Raw genomic sequence first — 19997 nt, 5'->3', positions numbered from 1 at the left:
TCAACCAAGACGGGAGATCCAAGACCAAGAGAGACTTACCCAGTCACTGAGGAGGTGGATGGGCCTTCTCTAAAAGTTTCCTTATGTCCTTTGATCCCATCTGCTGACCTCAGTCTCCAGGCAATCACCGATCTTCCTTCTCACTGTTGTTCTGCTCTCCTGTTGGCTTAAATTTGCATTTCCCCATGACTCATGATGTTATCTTTTCAGGTACATATTGACCATTACTTACATCTCCTTTGGTGAAGCATCTATTGAACTCTTTTCCAACATTTTTGTCTTATGAGTTTCTTGTATATTCTTATATATAAGTCCTTTGTCTGATTTACATATTGTAAATATTTCCTCCCAGTCAGCAGCTTGCCATTTTCTTTTCTTAATGGTGTCTTTTAAAGAGAAGACAATTTTAAACTTGAAAAACTTCAATATGTCCATTTTTTCTGTGATGGTTAGTGACTTTTGCATCCTAAGAAATTTTTGCCTAACAAACTTCAAAGAGATTTTCTCCTATGTTTCCCTGTAGAACTTTTACAGTTCTAGTTTTTATGTTTAAATCTGTAGGCCTTTTTGAGTTAATTCTGTATATACTGTGAGATAAGGGTTAAGGTTCTTTTTTTTTTTTTTTCCCATAAGGATATCCAGTTGTTCTTGAACCATTCATAGAAAAGACTACTTTTCCCCCATCAAATTACCATGACACTTTAGTCAAAAATTAATTGAAAGTAAGGTGGGGCTCCATTTCTGGACTCTATTCCCTTCCATTGATCCATATGTCAATCCTTATGCCAATACTCACTAGCTTGATTATAGTTTCATATAAGCCCTGCTATCAGGAAGGACAAATTTGTTCTTCTTCAGAATTATTTTAGCTGTTCAAGATTCTTTGCATGTTCATGTAAAATTTTAAATCAGCTTGTCTGATTTTAATGTCTGATTTTAATGTCTGCCCAAAAAGCCTGCAAGAATTCTGACAAGCATTGCTTTAGAATCCATAGCTCAGTGGGGAAAAACAGATATCTTAAAAGCACTGTCCTACAATCCATGAATATGGATTTTGTCCTTTTATTTGGGTCTTTAAAAACTTTCCTTCAGTAACGTTTTGAAGTTTTCAGTGTACGGGTTTTTCACATTTAAAAATATTTTGCCCCTAAATACTTAATTTTTTGGTGCTATTATAAATTATTTGAATTTTGTGGACAGTATAATTTTTTGACATAAAATTGATTTGTTAATGTTATTTCCTGCAATCTTGTTAATTCAATTATTATTAGTACTATTTTTGTAGTCCTTAGAGTTTTTTTGGTATGTGCTCATGCCATCTGTGAACAGTTTTACTTCATTCTTCCCAATCTTTATTGTACTGACCAGGACCTCATATACAAGTTTGAAAAAAGTAGTGAGAACATACATCCTCATCTTGGTGCATCTCTTAGCGTCAAAGTATTCAATATTTTATCCTTACTTATGATGTGACCAGTAGGTATTTTTTAAATTCCCTTTATTAGGTTGAGGAAGTTCCCTTCCATTTCTTGTTTGCTGAGAGCTGTTAGTATGAACTTTGTAAAATGCTCTTACTCCACCTATTGAAACGACTATGTGGTTTTTCCTCCTTAATTCTGTCACTATGGTAAACAATACTAATTGATTTTCAAATATTATACCAACCTTGCATTCCTCCCACTCTGTCTTCATGTAAAGTTGGTATAATATTTGAAAATCAACTGTATAAAAAAATTCCTTTTTTTACATCGTTGGATTCAAATTGCCAACATTTTGTTAAAGACTTTCAGGACTTTTAAAAGGGTAATTGATTTAGAGCTTTCTTTACTTGAAATACCTTTGAGTTTGGTATAAGGGTAATGCTGACCTCATAAAAGGGTTCCCTCCTGCTTTCTAAAATGTAAGATTGGTATAATTTCATCCTTAAATGTCTGATAGAATTCACCAATGAAGCCATCTGGGTTTGGGATTTTCTTTGTGGAAAGGGCATTAATTCAATTTCTTAAAACAGATTAAGGGAATATTCATATTTTCCATTTCCTTTCATGTCTGTTTCGGTAATTTGTGTCTTTCAGGAAATGTACCTCTTTCATCTAAGTTGTCAAAATTACTTGTCTATAATGTCTAAACAAAAACAAAGGGGACACAGGCCAGACCTACCTTTGGGTGAGACCCAATTCCTGACTACACATCGACCATGTTATTAGGAGATACTTGATGAAGTATTTAGGGGTGAGGAGCCATGACATCTACGGAGAGAGTGGGAGGGAGGGAGCAATGCGCAGCAAACATTATTAAACTGGTGAATACAGGGTGAAGGCTATATGGGCATTCACTGTACTATTTCTACAACTTCTGTAGGTTTAAAACTTTTCCAAAAAGAAGTTAAATGATATATTCATATTCTACAACCCAGTGATTTAAAGAAATAATCAGAAAACCACACACATACTCTGTCTGCACAAGGAGTTTTATCATGGATCAGAGTTTGAAAACACCCTAAATATCCCACTCTTAAGAGGACTGGATAAACAAACTACAGTATGACACCAAAAACTCAACAACAATGACAACAACAACAAATACCACAAATTTCCCAAGAGTATCCACATGGAAAATTCTCAATATAGATAGACTATGGAAGGAAAAAGTTGTAACACTGAATATATGGCCCCATTTCTACATACACGGGAAAAAGACTGCAAAATAACAATGCAAAAAATGTGGTTGTCTTGGAGTGGTGGGGTTACAGATGAACTTGACTCTTCTTCACACTCTTGTTCAGAATCACTTGAAGGATTCCAGATCATCTCATCACTCCAGGGGGGACAGCAAGGAGAGCTTGCATTGATTTAAGGGCCTAGCAGGCCAGGAGGCATGGCTCTGGATTGACTCCAAGAGGGAGGGAGATCCCAGTGGTGATAACTGTTCACAAGGGAGTCCAGCAGAGGGGAAACAACAGAGGACTGGAGGAGAGGCACATAGACTCTGAGACTTGGTCTCACTCCCTCCAAAATAGGCAAAGGTTGGGAGACTGAGTAAGGTGGTATCTGTGAAAAAAGTTAAGTTTCATACACATGTAAAAGCAACTGCCCTTCTACTTTGTTCCACAAGTACCTTTGTAGACTTGGTACCCATTATTATAGGAAATCCACATGGAACAATGAGAACTAGAGTTTAAAGATCTGAGTGGAGGTTTGAATCCGTGCTTCCTGCATGGTCTGGGGCAAACTGTTTAGCCTTTCTGAGCCTATTTTCACTTCCGAAAACCTGGGATGATGATGATTTTAATCATCGTCCTCCCATGTCAGAAGATTGGGTGAGAAAAGTAGCAATTCAGTACTACCAATAAGCTTTGCCACAAGAAACCATGGAATGGTCAACGTTCAGGTTGATAAGGACAGTGAATGAACTTCATTGTATGGGCAGCACAGAATACTAGGGATCTAGAAGCCTACTGGTCAGAGGCCCTTCCAGGGAAGGGTTAGGAGGGCAGGAACCATCCTTACAAAGGGAGATGAGTATGTGAGAATCCTTGGTTTTCACCATAAACATGCTGCGAATAAGAGAAGGGGACCAGATGATTCCCCTCACACACCATGAGAGAGGGGGAAACTGCACCAAGCCCTAAAACCTGGGGTGGCTGCAGGCCTCCGGATGGGGCAGCTGTGTCCTCCCTGAGCACAGAGCTGACCATGTGCCCTGCACTACTGTCCTAGGTTGGAAGCTGAAGAACAACCAGATTCCCTCTTGAAATGCTTGGTCAAACCAGCTGGTAACCACACGAGTAGAAAGATTATTTTGACAGGGAGTAAGAAGCCAGGGATCGGACAAGATATCTGCCTAACCTGCTGCTGGAGACATGCGAGGAAGATGAGGAGAGAAATATTTTTTCTACCTTCTGAATTCTCCTCCCTGTAACTCACAGGACAAACCTTTCTGGGTTTGGGGTCAGCAAGGAGTTCAGCCTCTCACACTGAGATTCCTGTTTTACAAAAGTGATCTACTCTTAAGACGTGAAATTGACCCATTTATTTGACTAAATCACTGTTACCCAGATTCACTTAAAAAAAAAAATCCACTGCTTTCTACATTAGGAACAATGAAAGCAAGAAAGATCGTCAAATCGGGATGTGGAGAGGTAGGTTGAGGACTGGCCACTGAAACTGTAAAAATAATACAAATGCAAACTCCAGAGGTGAAATTCAGGCAATTTATTGTAAACAGGATTACCCTAGCACTCTACCACATACTGGCTGTGTCACATGCTCTCTCTTCCACATCAAGTAGTGAAAAAGAAGACTTTTCAAAAAGTCACGGGTAACTAACACCTTAGTGTGTTTCACAAATCTCATTACTAAGCGCTGAGTGAAGAGCAGTATCCAGGTTGTCTGTTACTGCTCAGGGACTGCAGTTTGGACCCATGTAGCTGAATCCGTAAGTATGCCTGAGTGACCCCACAGTAGCTCTGGATCCAAAGCGGAAACCAGACAATGCTAGAGCACGCTCAGGAGCAACCACAGATTCCTGTAAGACTACATGAGATGCCTTTCAGATTTCTTCACGTGACTTTCTCATAAAAATGACACTGTTAAATTTCACCCCCTCCCTTTTTTTTAAAGAGCTAAATGTTACCCAGTAGCACATAATTTTCCACAGAAAAGATATAAGTGGATTATTTACTTTTCCAGTGGTGGATTTATGCACTCAGGACTAGTTTTTGATCCCTCTCGTATATATTTGCAGTTTGATGAAAAGCTGCATAGTCTACAAATGCATAAAACCAGAAGGAAGTGATGATGACTCACGTACCTTCTGATGGACAAAGACAGGCTTCATACAAGGAAGCTCTTGAAGGTAGGGATAAAAAGACGGTTACAGCACCACATATATCTGACAGTAGAAAGGGAGCCCTGCTTTCAAAAGCAGCCTCCACAGTTGTAATTATCATTCTTGCCCCAAATTCAGATTATTCAGAAAAATAGCAAATGTGAAAACTTAAGATGTGAAACGACATGACTCTACAGAAAGAAGTCCTGGCAAATCAAGTCATATGGAGGTAAAATGTCATTTCAAAATGCCATTCTTTACTTTGCCTGAGTTAGTGAACTACAGGGCCACTTACTGTTACTAGTGCCTGCAGGTTTCCAATTTCTCTTTAAGTTTTAGTAACAGGAAATATTTCAAAACAGCTGTTAAATCTACAGTAACAATTTCATCCAAAATTGTATCTCATGAAAAAAATATTTTTTAAAAGTTCACTCCAGTCATCATCTGTGTGTTTGTATGTTTGAATTTATATATTCAAAAAATAACTTTACACTTAAGGCAGTATTAGACTGGTAGCAAAACAGGATTTAGAGTCTCTATGGAGGGCACGCTATTTAAGAATCCAAGGTTTTCCTTTTTATACCTCCAAAAAGGTGTCTTTGCACGTGTTGCCTTTTGTATTCATAATGGGGCAAATATTTTGGTTCGTATACTGACTGCAATTTCGTGGTAGTAAAAAGTTACAGGTGTTTAGAATAGATGATGTTGGAAAAGCATGTCACACACTCAGTGGGATCTGAAGTTGACCCTGTTTGTTTTTGCTAAATAAATACAGCAACGTGTTGATGGGAAAAAGTGACACTGATGGAACACTGCAAACCAACTATGAACAACAAGAACGTCAATATAATTCAATCAGAAAAAAACAAATCACAGTAATCCTGAGAAATTCAGTTTGGGACAAAATTGATGTAAGGTAAGTCTGTATTTCTAGCACTGTAAATAAGTAGGGTGTTCTAGAGTTTTCCAGCATTTTACTAGTTTGAATAAAAAACATGTTCAAATTCTATAAAAAGATTAAAACCATGCCTTATATAATCAGCAATTTCACTAATAAAAGAAAACTACATTGCTTTGTTCATTATCTGCCAAATGTAATGTTCTCCATTATTTACATGAAACCATTAAGTAGAAAGCAAAATTGAGGATCCATTTTTAAAAAGGTATTATCTTTCTATATGTTTTGAAGTCTTTTCTGTCAACCTAGGAGGCTTTTAGAAAAAAGCTAACATATTTTTCTTCTGACAAGTGACTATTTTACAGAATAAGGAAGAAAGTTTCTATAGGAATATCATCCATCATTTTAAGTATTGTTATATAAGGGACATTTCTCTTAGTAATGAAAAGAAAACTTTTAAAATATTAAGAGGCATGTATTTTAAAAATATTCTACATCTATAAGATTTTGTAATTTAATTACTTTGGATTTTTAATATTTCTACATAATGACATTTGACAACTTTTTTTTTTCTGTTTGTCTAATAGTGAACCAGAAAATATTAAAGTGGCCAAGATTGTTTTCCTAGCCCTTGGAAGACTCAGGAATGCATCCACTTGCACTTTCCCGCCTGTGAGGAATCTTCAGAGTTTTGCAGCCATGAAGTTAATATGTGGTTTCACAAGGGGAAACAGTGGCAAACCACGCTTGAACTCAGTCATGTTCTGAATCACTTCAGGCTGCAAAGAAAAAAGTTTTAGTGTATTTAGCCTAAAAAGCAGACTGAACAGGACATAAACTTTATTTTTACATATACATACTAGTTTCTACACTATATATTACATATTATATCTACTGACCTCTCTTCCTGGATTAGTAAGGTCAGAGGGTCTATGCAAACCTACGGTGAATGTCCCCAGTGGGACTCTGGGCCAGAGGGAAGAATCTTGGCTTTCCTCCGGGCACTCAAGAGCAGGCCCACTGAGGGCTCAGGACCACCACTTTGGCGGAGTGGTAGAGGCCAGTGTGCCCACCCGGCAAGAGCCTGCTTACACTGCCAGCTTCCTCTTCTTGCAAGTAAATCCCAACCTTTCCAGATGATTAAAATGCACAAGCACCATGGAAAAGGCTGGGACAAATGTGGCTGGAGATGACTCATTGCAGAGTAACACAACTGTTCAAGCTAGAGGACAAGGCGGACAAGGGCAAAGGCTGAGTCTCTGCAGCTGAAAAAGGAAAGAATGGCAACCTGGTCTTCACGGGAGACCTAAAGTAGATGCCCGAATACCTCGTAACCTGAAATCTCTAGGTCTTATGTGTCCTGGTGAACTAGCTCCTTCTAAGTAGAAAGTCCTCTAACAGGGCAAGCTAACAAGAAATCTATATTTCTTACTTGTGGCAAGGCTGGTGCTTGTGACAAATTTATATCATTTTGACATGGGAACTCTCCAACCACAGGACCTATAAAAAACAAAAGGTTTAATGCTTTGCACTTATTGATACTTGTACACAAGAGCAAACAAACAAACAAACACAAACCAGACTCAGCTCACTAAAAATCTGCACCAGGCCCCGTTCATGTACCTTTCAGATCCTTTTAGGGTGTGTGCTCCCAAGGCCTTGTTCGCTTGTCCTACCTCCTATCCAGAGTGTCCCTAATGATGGTTCATGATGTTACTGTGCTTAAATAGCCTTGGCCGCAGCTGCTTTAGTGCCCAGCTCTGACCTCACTGGATCCTGAGGCTCTGGCCACCCGGAAGGACCCATTAAAACAACCTGGAAGGCTGGGGGAGTAAATGGTCATGGGGCAAACCCTGGCCAGTCAGAGACAGGCGATGGGAAGGACAGATAAACTGCTCACCCTTCCCCCGCCACATGCAGTTGTTCCATACAGATTCTTTGGAGATGTCCTACCAGCACCTGGCCTTGTTTTCTTATGGAGCTGTGGTCAGCTCGGCACTGTGTCATCTGCTGTTGGCTCCCTCCTTCACTGCCTCATTTCCTTTTTCCCCTTATTTTTGCTTTGACAGAGCAGACCTTGTCTCCAGTTAGTTCCCCTTCTGTGCCCCTTTACTTCCTGGTGCTCTATAAAGGATGTGGCTATGGCATGGTACAGCTATCGTGTGCCTAAAAACACACTTTTGAAAAAGTCAATACTCAATACTTACAAGAATCCATTTCTCTGGCAAGAACATGGACGGATACCTTATGTCTTCTCGGGGCATCTACCGCCAACATTTCCTGGGTGGAAAGAATAGCAAGGTCACCCTTTTGCCCCCACTAAGGAACTTAAAATGAGGTGCTCTCTTACGACCATGAACATCTCTTACGACCATGAACAATCAGCTCTCACGCAGTCAGAAACAGTAAAGACGCCTCCCTTTCTTTCCCTTTACCTACAGCATTTCATTTGAACTCCACAAAGATTAGGAGGGTAGGCAAGAATTATTCTTTTTTTTTTTTAAATTTATTTATTATTTATTTTTGGCTGCGTTGGGTCTTCATTGCTGTGCGCGGGCCCTCTATGGTTGCTGCGAGCGGGGGCTACTCTTCATTGCGGTGCGCTGGCTTCTCATTGTGGTGGCTTCTTGTTGCGCAGCACGGGCTCTAGGCGCGCGGGCTTCATTAGTTGTGGCATGCGGGCTCAGTAGTTGTAGCTCGTGGGCTCTAGAGCACAGGCTCAGCAGTTGTGGCGAACGGGCCCAGTTGCTCCACGGCATATGGGATCTTCCCGGACCAGGGCTCAAACCCACATCCACTGCATTGGCAGGCGGATTCTTAACCACTGCGCCACTAGGGAAGCCTGGCAAGAATTATTCTTAACCCCATCTTACGATGAGAAAACTGAGTCCAAGGAGATTAAGTGCTCAAGCTCCTACGGCTAGTAAGTACCTGGGCTGGGATTAAAACCTTAGCTTAGTTCTCACTGGGGTGTGACGCAGGGCTGCACCTAGTGATCTGCAGTGTCTGCAGAGACAATGGCCTGAGCTTAGTTAAGGGATGACCACAATGCTTGCCCCCCTAAGAAAAGAAGAAAACTAACATCTCTTGAGTGTCATCTTGTATCAGCCTCTCTCCTATGTTAGCTCACTTGATTCTCTGTAAGCTAAACATCATGATGATTCCTATTTTAGAGACTCTGACTCTAAAACAAAGAGTCACACAGCTGAAGTCACACAGCTTGGAAGGGATGGTGTCAGAAGTGAGGTTTGCTTGTTGTCTCCATTCCACCACGTTGCTTTGAGGGACTCCCCTTAGTTACTACCAAGAAAGCCAGGAGTGGTATGTTGGCAGAAGGATCCTGTGGGGAAGTGTCTCCTCACATTTTCCTTGATGCTGGACCTGTATCTGTCTTTTGCAAAGGGAAAACATGAGTTGCGATGAAGTTTCCCCTGATGCCTCAGCCAGCAGCAATGTTTTGTAACCTCAGAGGAAGAGATCATCAGCAAAGCCAGACTGACTCACGGTTATTTATGTAACAGTTATTGCAAGCCTGGCCCTGTGCAGCTGCAATGGAAGCCCTGCTGAGGTTGCACAGCAAGCTTGCCCACGGCTCTGCCAGCTGGCAGAACAGCCTCTTTCAGGAGCTCAGCCCAGGTCGGCCTCCAGTAACATGCAGTGCCTCATCTGAGAGCATCTTACTTACTGGAGTAAAACGTTTGCTTCCAAAGATCTATTCTTGATCCCTTTTCACCCAAACCTTCACTGCCCTCTTAACCTGTATCGGTTACAGCAGAACATCCTGTTCAATTTCCTGACTAACTTTGGATAATCCCCATTTTTCTAAAAACCAACCAATTGCATTTTCTTGCTAACTCTATTCTAAGGAACACTAGAGTCCTAAGAGATACTTATAGGTATTCTGTGCAAAAAAAAAAAAAAAAAGTGTCCATAGTGATAGCAGCTTAGGAAGTATTTTGTTAATCAAAACTAAACAAATGCTGGGCTAAAGAAATCTTAACTATGGGGTTCTTAGAACTTTTCAAAAGCTAACATGCTCTGTGATTCTCCAAGAATGAGAATAAAGGGTAGTCATTCCCAAACGTACATGGTCACGAAACCCTTCTTTCTAGGTACCCCCTATTAGTATCTTGTATCACGGAACATAGCTAGGGAAAGCCTGTTCTAGATCTAGCATAAGCTTGGTAATAAATACTCTCATTTTTTAAGACAAGAAAGTCAGTCTTATAACTGCTATTTTCACAAATTCAATAATCAGGTACCACCTGTAACTTCAAATAAATAACAGAATTTGTGGAAGGAAAGAGAAATCTTCATTTCTTCTGGAAACATCACAGTAAGTCATAGTAAGTCATCATTCTTTTTGAACACACATAACTAATAACGTCTTAAAATAAATGTCTTAGGAACCAAAAAGAGCTGAACACGAGCACCCTCTTTTGTAGGCAGTTGAGAACAAGTAACTAACCTCACAAAGTGTAACAGTCTTAAGCAGTAAATCAACACAACTAAAACCCACTTTATAACACCAAGGAGGAAAACATATTCCGATCTAAAACATTCTGATTAAAATATTTAAAAATCCTAAGATTGAGTATTACTAATAAAGAGATAACAATGGAGACTGTTTAATAAATGCTACTAAGTGCCAATCACTTTACATACCTCATTTCAATGAATACCCCATAACCTCTATTTTGTAAATAAGGAAGCTTAAGTAATTTGGCCAAGGTCACAGAGCTAGCTAGTTGGTGATACGGCTGAGCCCCGAGTCTGTGCTCAGGGGCCATATGTGCTCCTGCTGCTGCCCCACAGACCACTGAGGGAGGCCAGCAGCTCTGAGCAGGGCTCTGGACGGCTGAACAGCCTGGCAGCGGACACGTGTCCTGGAGCCCTGCTCTCACACCCAACTCTGCCCACCACGGTCCTACTGCAGCTCTCTCTCCACAGACACAAAGACTACCTGGGGTTATATTTCAGAACAGAATCTTATTTTATATATTGTTTTATTTAAAAAATATGTATGTGTTGGGAGTTCCCTGGTGGTCCAGTGGTTAGGACTCTGTGCTTCCACTGCAGGGGATATGGGTTCGATCCCTGGTCGGGGAGTTAAGATCCCACATGCTGCATGGTGCGGCCAAAAAATAAAAGAAAAAATTTTTTAAATTAAAAAAAAAAAAAGTATGTGTTTTCGTTACATACATACACACATTTTTTAAATATTATTTTAAATTTTAATTTTTAATATTTTAATTTTATTTTTTAAAGCAGTTTGGGTTCACAGCAAAATTGAGTGGAAGGTGCACAGATTTTCCATATACCCACTGCCCCTTCACAGGCCTAGCCTCCCCCTTGTGAAAATATATATTTTTTAAAAGACTATCACTGCAAAAAAGCACAATTCCTCTACACAATGCAAGGGAGCCATGAGGTAAAGAAAACGGTAAATTGCCCAGCCAGCCATGTCCATAGCCAAAATGGTTCAAATCCCATTGCTGAGAAAGGAACATTCAAAATACTGTCTTTTACTGTCAAATTTTGAACCTAAAATTGCTACTGTCTCTCTTTTCTTATTGCTAAAGTGTTACTGGCTATATGAATACATGTTTGCACATACAGAGACCAGAAACCTTGTCGTCCTGCAGAGGATCTGGGGGGAAGTGTAAGTAACTGGCAGACAGTGCTAAATCACCCTTTTCTTCTATGAAACTATCAGCACCTCCAACTCAGGGCTATTTCCTTTTCCTCACTCTCCCACACAGCACCAACTGTGGTGAATTAGATCTGATTAGCCTTCACTGTACAACTAATTTTACAAAATCATTCCAATGAGAACTGCAAGCACCACTCCTGTTACGGCAGTTACAACAGATCCCTGAAAAATGACCTTGAAAAGCAGATGACATCCCTCCCAGAGATGTTAGCATGAGGCAGGACCTGAGCTCCCAACGAAAAACCTGGTGTCTGATAAATCAGATATGAACCAGGGGAAGTGGCGAACGATACTAAATAGGGTATAATTCTAAGGTACTATGGTAATTATGGAGTAGAATTTTGTTCCTTCTCCTAAAAAACAGACATAAAAGTATTTTACACAAATTAGAGGTCCCAATACATTACAAAGAATATATATAGCACTTTAGGTACAACTCTATTGCAGCATAAATTTTTAATTTCTGCACTTAGCATGGTTACTACACATTATATGCCCACTTAAAATTTTTGCTACCCTTCTATGAATTCTGTTACAGGTGGGGAAAATTTAGATGGTGTAAACCTCTTCAAGCTGTACTGGGAAAACTTTAATGGTGGTGCCTCTCTTTTCTCTTGATGAATTTTCTCAGTGAGCTTAGGCATTTAAAGCTCACAAACCTGGGACTTCCCTGGTGGCGCAGTGGTTAAGAATCCGCCTGCCGATGCCGGGACACAGGTTCTAGTCCTGGCCTGGGAAGATTCCACAGGCCGCAGAGCAGCTAAGCCCGTACGCCACAACTGCTGAGTCTGCGCTCTAGAGTCCACGAGCCACAACTACTGAGCCCGCGTGCCACAACTACTGGAGTCTGTGCTCCGCAACAAAAGAAGCCACCGCAATGCGAAGCCCGCACACTGCAGCGAAGAGTAGCCCCCGCTCACCGCAACTAGAGAAAGCCTGCGCACAGCAACGAAGACCCAACACAGCCAAAAATAAATAAATAAATAAAAATAATAATTAGTATAAAAATTTAAAAAAAAGAAGTCTTTCATTCTACTTTAAAAAAATAAAAATAAAACTCACAAACCTCTAGTTTGGGATTAGCAGATATAAACTACTATATATAAAATAGACAAACAATAAGATCCTACTGTATAGCACAGGGAACTACATTCAATATCTTATAATAACCTATAATGGAAAAGAATATGAAAAAGAATATATATATATAAAAAACTGAATCACTTTGCTGTACACCTGAAACTAACACAACATCGTAAATCAACTATACTTCAATGAACACAATTTACAAAAAAAAAAACTCAGAAGATCTCTGAACACAGTTCAAAGGTGAGTAATCATTTATTTTTAAAAGGAGCCATAGTGGCACCTAAATTAGTGAAGATGATTTATAGTTGTCAGAGACTGGAAAATAATCTGATTCCCAAGTTCTATTTGTTTTCTTTGCTCTTTCTTCCCACCAAAAGCTCAGCGATGTTCTTTGTGGGCTGGGGCGAGGAACAGAGAGAAGAAACAAAAGGATAACCTAAACAGGTGGATCTGGAAGCCAGGAAGGGCCACCACGGTCTTCGGTCCAGAGGGAGAGAAAAACAGTACTGGGTTCAACAGGGACTATCTCTTCTTCCTAACAGTAATATGTGTCAAAAATACTTAGGTCCATAAAAATGCCTTCATAAATCCTGCCTGAATGGGTTCAAAGCAGCAACACACAACACAGTGCATACAATATTTCCTTATCAGTCAAAATCTAAACATGCAAATTGAACTTACCTTATAGAATTTGATAATATCTTCCTTGGTAAGTGTTTTTAAATAGGCAACTTCTATATTATCTGAAAAAGTAATCAAACAAGAATTTACAATATTTTCATTTTAAGTATCCCAGAATACTACACTAAATGACAATACACTTCACTCCAACACTCTTAAGAATCCATCTTTTTGAGTGATCATCTGCTCCTGCAAGTAGTAAGGGAATAAATTTCAAGTAAAAAGTAAGAGGATATCATATGTCTCTCTAGTCATGAGCTGTTGGGTCTTGGGCTAGTCACTTCAACTTTTCTGAGCCTCAGTTTCCTCATCTAGAAATTGGGGATAACAGCTACTTAACTGACAATAACACAATACCAGGGGCACAGGGCAAATGCTCAATAAGTGGTAGGTACTGGGTTGGCCAAGAAGTTCGCACAGGTTTTTCCGTAACATCTTACGGAAAAACCCGAACGAACTTCTTGGCCAATCCAGTACTATTAACGGTGAATCCAACTGCTAGAAAAATTACAGGTAAGGAAACAGAGGCCCAAAAAATGTGACTTGGCCGAGATCTTTGGCTTGTTGGTGTTACAATGAGAACACAACCCAACTCTTTCTGACTTCTAGTGTAGCTGAGCGCACTCCATTGTTAAGCTCTGTTCTAAGAAAGGCAAAAGGAAGCTGATAAGCAGGACCCTTTGGGGAGCACAGCTCTCCCAAATCTAAAAGCACTGACAAATTTTGGGAGATCCCTAAAGGAAAACATTTGAACCCCTGTGCCTCCAGGGCAGCACCTGTCTCAAGAGAGTTCAATTTGCACATCTTCCATTTAGAGTTATGAGAAATACCTACATATCTGTGCTCAGAGCCTCAGGGGCGTACTGAATGAACACAAAAAGTGAAATCAGATTTATTATTAGTGCATTATTATGAGATACAGATAGACCCAGCTCTAGTTCAGAGAAGGAAAAAAAAAAAGATAAAGTTTCTACTAGGAAATCGTTGTTACATTAAATAAAGGTTCTTTAGAAGTGGTATGCCTCCACCCCCATCCCAAATCGTACTGGAACATCACCTACAAAACAAATACCATTTTGTAGAATGGCATCAATGTCCTCAAATGTTTTACTTACATGCCATGAATGTTGGGGCCCTAATTTTGCCTTACCTCTGTCAAAATTGTATTGCTGGGAGATGATTTCCCCCCAGTATTTAGCACACTCTGCAGACAGTTTCTTTGGTTTGTCTAGTCGACGAATCGCTAACGCTTGGATGTGTTTTTGGAAGGCCTCTTCTGTCATGTCCTCTATGGACTTTTCCATGGTAATTAAGAAAGCTTCCACTCGGCTTTCTAGGTAGTGAGGTGGCTTTTCCGACTGGATGATGAACCGTAAGCCCTGTATGCCATTGGCTCGGCGTGGCCCGCTGAAGACAATATAGCCTGAAACGCAAACACCAGCCAGTGAGGATCTTGGCATTTGAGACATGGGTCACTTTTAATCTTTCAAAAATTATCCTGTCAGAGCAAATAAAATCTACTTTAGGGCTTCATATTATTCACCTCTGAAGAAATGAGCTATTAAAATATCTTCAGTTCCTAAGCACAGGGCAGAAGAGCTCTCTGAAGAATAGTTAGCAATTTGGAGAGAAAACCCTTGTTCATCTTTCAACCTCAATATTCCCAAGCTCCTCCCTGTCTGTTAGTTAATCCCCTTCAATCCATGTTAAAGTTATTCTCATCCCTATGAAATGCGGGACTCATTTTCATCCCCTAACCATTGTCCTAGCTCGGCTTCCTTTCACATCCAAGCTCCTTATGTGAACTTGCCTCCACTATTGCGTTTCTTGCTAGATAACCCATTCCTGGACCAACTCCATTCAGACTGCAAACCTTTAGACCAAGTAACTGAAGGTCATACTTCCATTGTCACCTTGTGAGCTCATACACTACCTACCGTCTACATCTTTCCTAAACAGCGTTCGTGGCTTGCCTTCTCCAGCTGCTCTGCCTCAAAGCACACCTCCCTACCTTCAGCATAGCCTTTAGAGTTTGAACACTCTTAGTAGCATTTGCCAAACTGTACTAAAATTATTCCTTGCAGGTCTGCATTCCTGACTAGATTGTGAGCTCCACGAAGGGAAAGACCATCCATAACTTATCCGTTTTTGCTGTCCAGCATCTACCACTGTGGTTATTTAAAAAAAGATTGTTACTTGGGGACACTCACCCAAATCCTTTTTCATTGGTTATTCAAAGTACATTACTGGGGCTTGTTTCTTTCCTTAATTGATCAAACCTGCCAGGATCTCCAAGGCTTTTAACAGTGCCTAGAACTCTGCTGAAACAATTCCTCAACAGACACTTACTGAGCACCTTTTATGTGCCCCAGGCTTGGGAAACAAAGATGAATAAAAGAAAATACCTGCCCCCTCAATGAACCCAAAATTCAGTAAATCTAAGCTTCTGTGGATGGCTTGCTTCCCACCTTGTCACCCATAACAGACTTCCCTTAGCATCCCACCCAAAATGACCTTTTTATAGACTCGTATGTAATGTAAACACAGTATCATCTCCTTAAGAACTGCTCTCATGTCCATGAGATGTTAACTGCTTATCTTCTAGAAGCGGATTCCCCACAAACAAGGCTTTCACAGTCTTTCTGAGTAGAGCATGCCTGAAGCATCATGCTAGGGGACTGTACATGTGGAGAATGCTCTCGAGGACAATGGCTGTTCCTCAAGGACTGAGGTATCCTGCCATCCCCTGCTCCCCCCTCACCCAGCTGTTCCTTGGTGCGCAGGGTGTTGAAGCACGGCTCGGAGATGATCTGACAGAAGAGCTCCAGAAACATGTTCTCCGAGGTGCTCTGCATGTCTGTTTGGTAGTATATCTCGATGCCACAGTTATTGTGAACTTCATTCCTCTGCTGATAGACAAACCATCCTCCTAGGAAGTTTCAAGAAGACAGCAACACGTTCAAAAATTTATTTAGGGTTTAATAAAGTTACTGTTTTGTTTGGCTGTTATGAAGTTGTTCAGTTTGGTTAGTGTCTTTTGGCAGTTCCAAACTATTACAATTAATTCATTACGAATGTGAAACTCAACTTACCCAAGGGAATCCTAATACAGTGATCTGTACTTGGTAGGCCCTCGATAAACACTCACTGACTTTAAAGGGCAAAACACTTATAAAAAACCCATTTTATGACTAAGTATTAATGCTAAATGAGATCCATAGTTAATGAAATCTACAATGTAGTGTACATACTAGATTAGAACTAGATAATATCTATAAGAACTTCAACAGAAATACTACCTACGTTTTAATAACCACACAAAACAATTTTTAAATTACTAGTTGTGCCATTATCTATTTAGCATTCTATTCCTAATATTGTTTACCAACACCCACAATGAAGGTCAATTCACAAATTTACACAAATGTGCACAATGCTTAGAGATGACTTAGCCTAACACCTTACTTTAGAGATGAGGAAACTAAGACCCTGAGAAGCAGGGTGACTTGTCCAAGGACACAAAGTTGGATGGTGGAGAGCTAAGACAAAAACTCAGATATGCTGATCAAGTATACATCAAAGTTATAAACAGATGGCCATGCTTTATGATCTGATAACTATTTCATGAGCAGTAAATGTGACTAAGCAAATACACAGTGTTTAGTCATTGCCTGATGACCATGTGCTATGGTTTTTGAATGGCAGTTTGTTCATTCATTCAATCATTTGTTCTTTCAGCTGTACCGAGCAGCTTGTGGGATATTAGTTTCCCAACCAGGAATCAAACCAGGGCCCTAGGCAGTGAAAGTGCAGAGTTCTAACCACTGGACCACCAGGGAATTCCCTTGAATGGCAGTTCCTGATTCTCCCTCTCTGCCATGCTGCGGTGACTGAGGAACAAACTAAGTGAAGTTTGAAAGTAACCATTACCAGGTCTGTAATGACTGGCATGCAGAATAGCAGTGCTGTGCTCAAAGTGTCTTTGAGCATTCAACAAAGAGATCCTGAGGTAATGCTTTAGTAGCTACTCAAGTGAGCCAGACACAGACCCCAGCCTTAAGAAATGTATAGCCTAACAGGGGAGATGGAGATGCACTTCAATCCCAATACAAGAGAAGAAGTGCTGAGTAGGTTAAACAAGGAAAGGTTCAGAAAACCTGTGCTGGGGGGTCAGAAGAGGAAGTGATTACTTTTAGAAAAAGGTTAAAGAAAAAAATCAATGCTTCTCATCCCTGGTCTAACATACTTCCCACCATACAATTCTGAACAATATTGAAAATAATGCTTAATGAGTTCTATATCAAAGGAAACCACTGTTAATGTAAAAGTAACCCAACATTGCAAACTCCAATATATTATTATCAATTCTTTATATTAATTCCTTATCAAATATGCATGCAATGAATACATGGTGTTATCTGCACCTGTGAGTCTTCTGCGAAAGACTCCTATGCACTCCTAATTCTGATTTACATTTTTTATAAATAAATTTTATTTCATGCTTTACAGTCAACATTTCTTTAGTTTTGTGATTTTTTTCCTAACTCCTCTACACTCAATTACCAGTCAATTCCAGTATCATTCTCTTCAAAATAATTGCCTACATCCAATTTTACCTCTCTGGCACTCCTACAGATAATTTTCCTGCAGAATTATCTACCTTTAGCTATAAATAGTAGAGGATCCCAGTAGATCTTTACCATAAAACTATATATTATCATCCAAGTGACTTCAACCCATCTGTAATCACACACAATATTATGTCAAAGTAGTCCATTACCAAAGATATAACATTTCCACTTACTGTCAGGGAGCTGAACTTCTCTATACCGAACCAGCTGACTTGGAAGGAGAGGTTTTGTATGAGCATGTTCAATAAGGGTGTCTTCAACCATCTGCATAATTCCTAATGCAGCCTGTGAAAGAAGATAGGTCATAGCACATTACAAATCACAAATGTATCTTGATTAGACAGTAGTCCATGCAATATGAAACAACATGCTTGTGAAACAAACTAACCTAGTTTATCATAAAAGTGGATTTTTAAATCTTAAATACATTTGATCCTGTTCAAGTGGATAAAAACTGAACTCATCAATTTGCAATAGAGTCAGTATGGTAGTAGTGAAGAGAAACAGAGACCCAGACAATCATCAGCACTGATCTCGATTCTGGGGAAAAGGCACTGCCAAAGCTGGAGAGGTTATTGCTGATGGAAAGGTGGTCCCAAGTCAGTGACCCACACCACAGACACCTGGGGTTATAGCAAAGCAAAGGAGGTAAGCATGAGGCTTTATTCTGAATAAAACTGACCTGGGGAAGAATACTGTCTCAGCCACTTATTAGCACCTGACCTTGGCATATTGTTTTGGAGGCAATATAACAGAGTGGTAGAGAGTGTGGGCTCTTAAGACAGACTACCAAGGGAATCTGGAATGCTTTCCACGTGCTAAACACTTGGAATGGACTATTTAATTTAATCCTTATAAGTAATTTTACCGATAAGGAAACTGAGCATAGAGAGATTAAGACGTTTTCAGAAGATTACATAACTTGTAAGCGGAAGAGTCAAGATTTGAATCCAGGCTGATTCTACACCATGTGCTCTTATCCACTACACAGTCCTGCTGTCTTACAGAGTAGGGATAATTATTCCCATTTCCTTCAATGATTGCACGAGGCAGGCAAAAACAGAGGAGACAGCTGTGAAAGTAGGTCCACAGTTAACCATGATCATTCTGCTCCCCCTATACCCTCCCCTACCTTCCTGCATAGGGCAGGGAAGCCTGAATCAACACTAATGTGCTTATACAGCCACACTGTGGTGGTTAGTTAGTAATCTTAGACCAACTAGGGTAAAATTTTCTCTTGCAATGATGCATAAAAGATTATTGCTAAAACCTCAATCCCCCACCTGCTTTGTTATGTTTCCATGGAGAAGGGCTTCAATGTGCAGCCGTGACAGGAGCTGAGGTATGAAGGCCTTAAGGCGAGGAAGGGTAACATCTGTAAACAAGTGTAAGAAATAGTAAGCTCTACCTATAAGGTTTTTTTAAAAAAAACTCTGAGATAATTTGAGACTTACATAAGAGTTGCAAAAATATTACAGGGAGTTCCTATATACCCTTCACCCAGTTTTCTCTTACGTTAACATCTTTAACAACCACAGGATGATGATCAAAACTAAGAAGTTAACACTGGGACAATACTATTAACTAAAATACAGACTTTATTTGGATTTCAGGTTTTCCACTAATATCCCTTTTCTGTTCCAGGATCTAATCCACAATCCCACCTTGCATTTAGTTGTCATGTGTCCTTAGTTTCCTCCAATCTGTAACAGTTCCTTGGTCTTTCCTTGCCTTTCTATGACCTTAAGATTTTTAAGCAGTACTGCTCAGTTATTTTATAGAATGCCCTTTATTTGGGCTTGTCTAGTGTTTTCTCATGCTTAAACTGAGCTTCTGTATTCTTAGAAAGAATACCCCAGAGGTAATATGTCTTTCTCAGGGCATCACATCGGGGGCACATGATGCTGTTACGCTGCAATACTGGTGATGTAAACACTGACCACGTGGTTATAGTGCTGTCTGCCAAGGGACTGTTTTAATCTTTTGGTTATAATTAAGTAACTCATGTATGCTCTACAAGCAATTAGGAAAAGCCACTCCACCAATGCCTTCTTTTCCCATTATAATTTTTAAATATTTACTTTGGAGGAAATACTTTGAGACTACACAAATATCTTGTCCTTACTTAACTTTTACCCACTAATTTAGCATCCAG

At 40.0% G+C, this 19997-nt stretch overlaps 1 protein-coding gene across 2 annotated transcripts in view; it reads right to left on the bottom strand.

Annotated features, from left to right (window-relative positions):
- Positions 1-4199: 4199 nt before the first annotated feature.
- IDE (insulin degrading enzyme) overlaps positions 4200-19997 on the bottom strand; it is a 112306-nt gene continuing 96508 nt past the window's right edge. For both annotated transcript variants that reach the window (XM_007187493.3, XM_007187492.3), the window contains exons 18-25: positions 19126-19217; positions 18016-18127; positions 15973-16140; positions 14362-14634; positions 13212-13273; positions 7936-8008; positions 7161-7228; positions 4200-6507 (exon numbers count right to left, since the gene is read on the bottom strand). In XM_007187493.3, coding sequence (XP_007187555.1) covers positions 6412-6507; positions 7161-7228; positions 7936-8008; positions 13212-13273; positions 14362-14634; positions 15973-16140; positions 18016-18127; positions 19126-19217 — 944 coding nt within the window. In that variant the 3' untranslated portion in view covers positions 4200-6411. The remainder of the gene's footprint in view (positions 6508-7160; positions 7229-7935; positions 8009-13211; positions 13274-14361; positions 14635-15972; positions 16141-18015; positions 18128-19125; positions 19218-19997) is intronic.

This window comes from Balaenoptera acutorostrata, chromosome 16, assembly GCF_949987535.1.
Source record: "Balaenoptera acutorostrata chromosome 16, mBalAcu1.1, whole genome shotgun sequence".
In the NCBI taxonomy this organism is placed as follows: domain Eukaryota; kingdom Metazoa; phylum Chordata; class Mammalia; order Artiodactyla; family Balaenopteridae; genus Balaenoptera; species Balaenoptera acutorostrata.
This window is presented reverse-complemented; position numbering and strand designations above follow the sequence as displayed.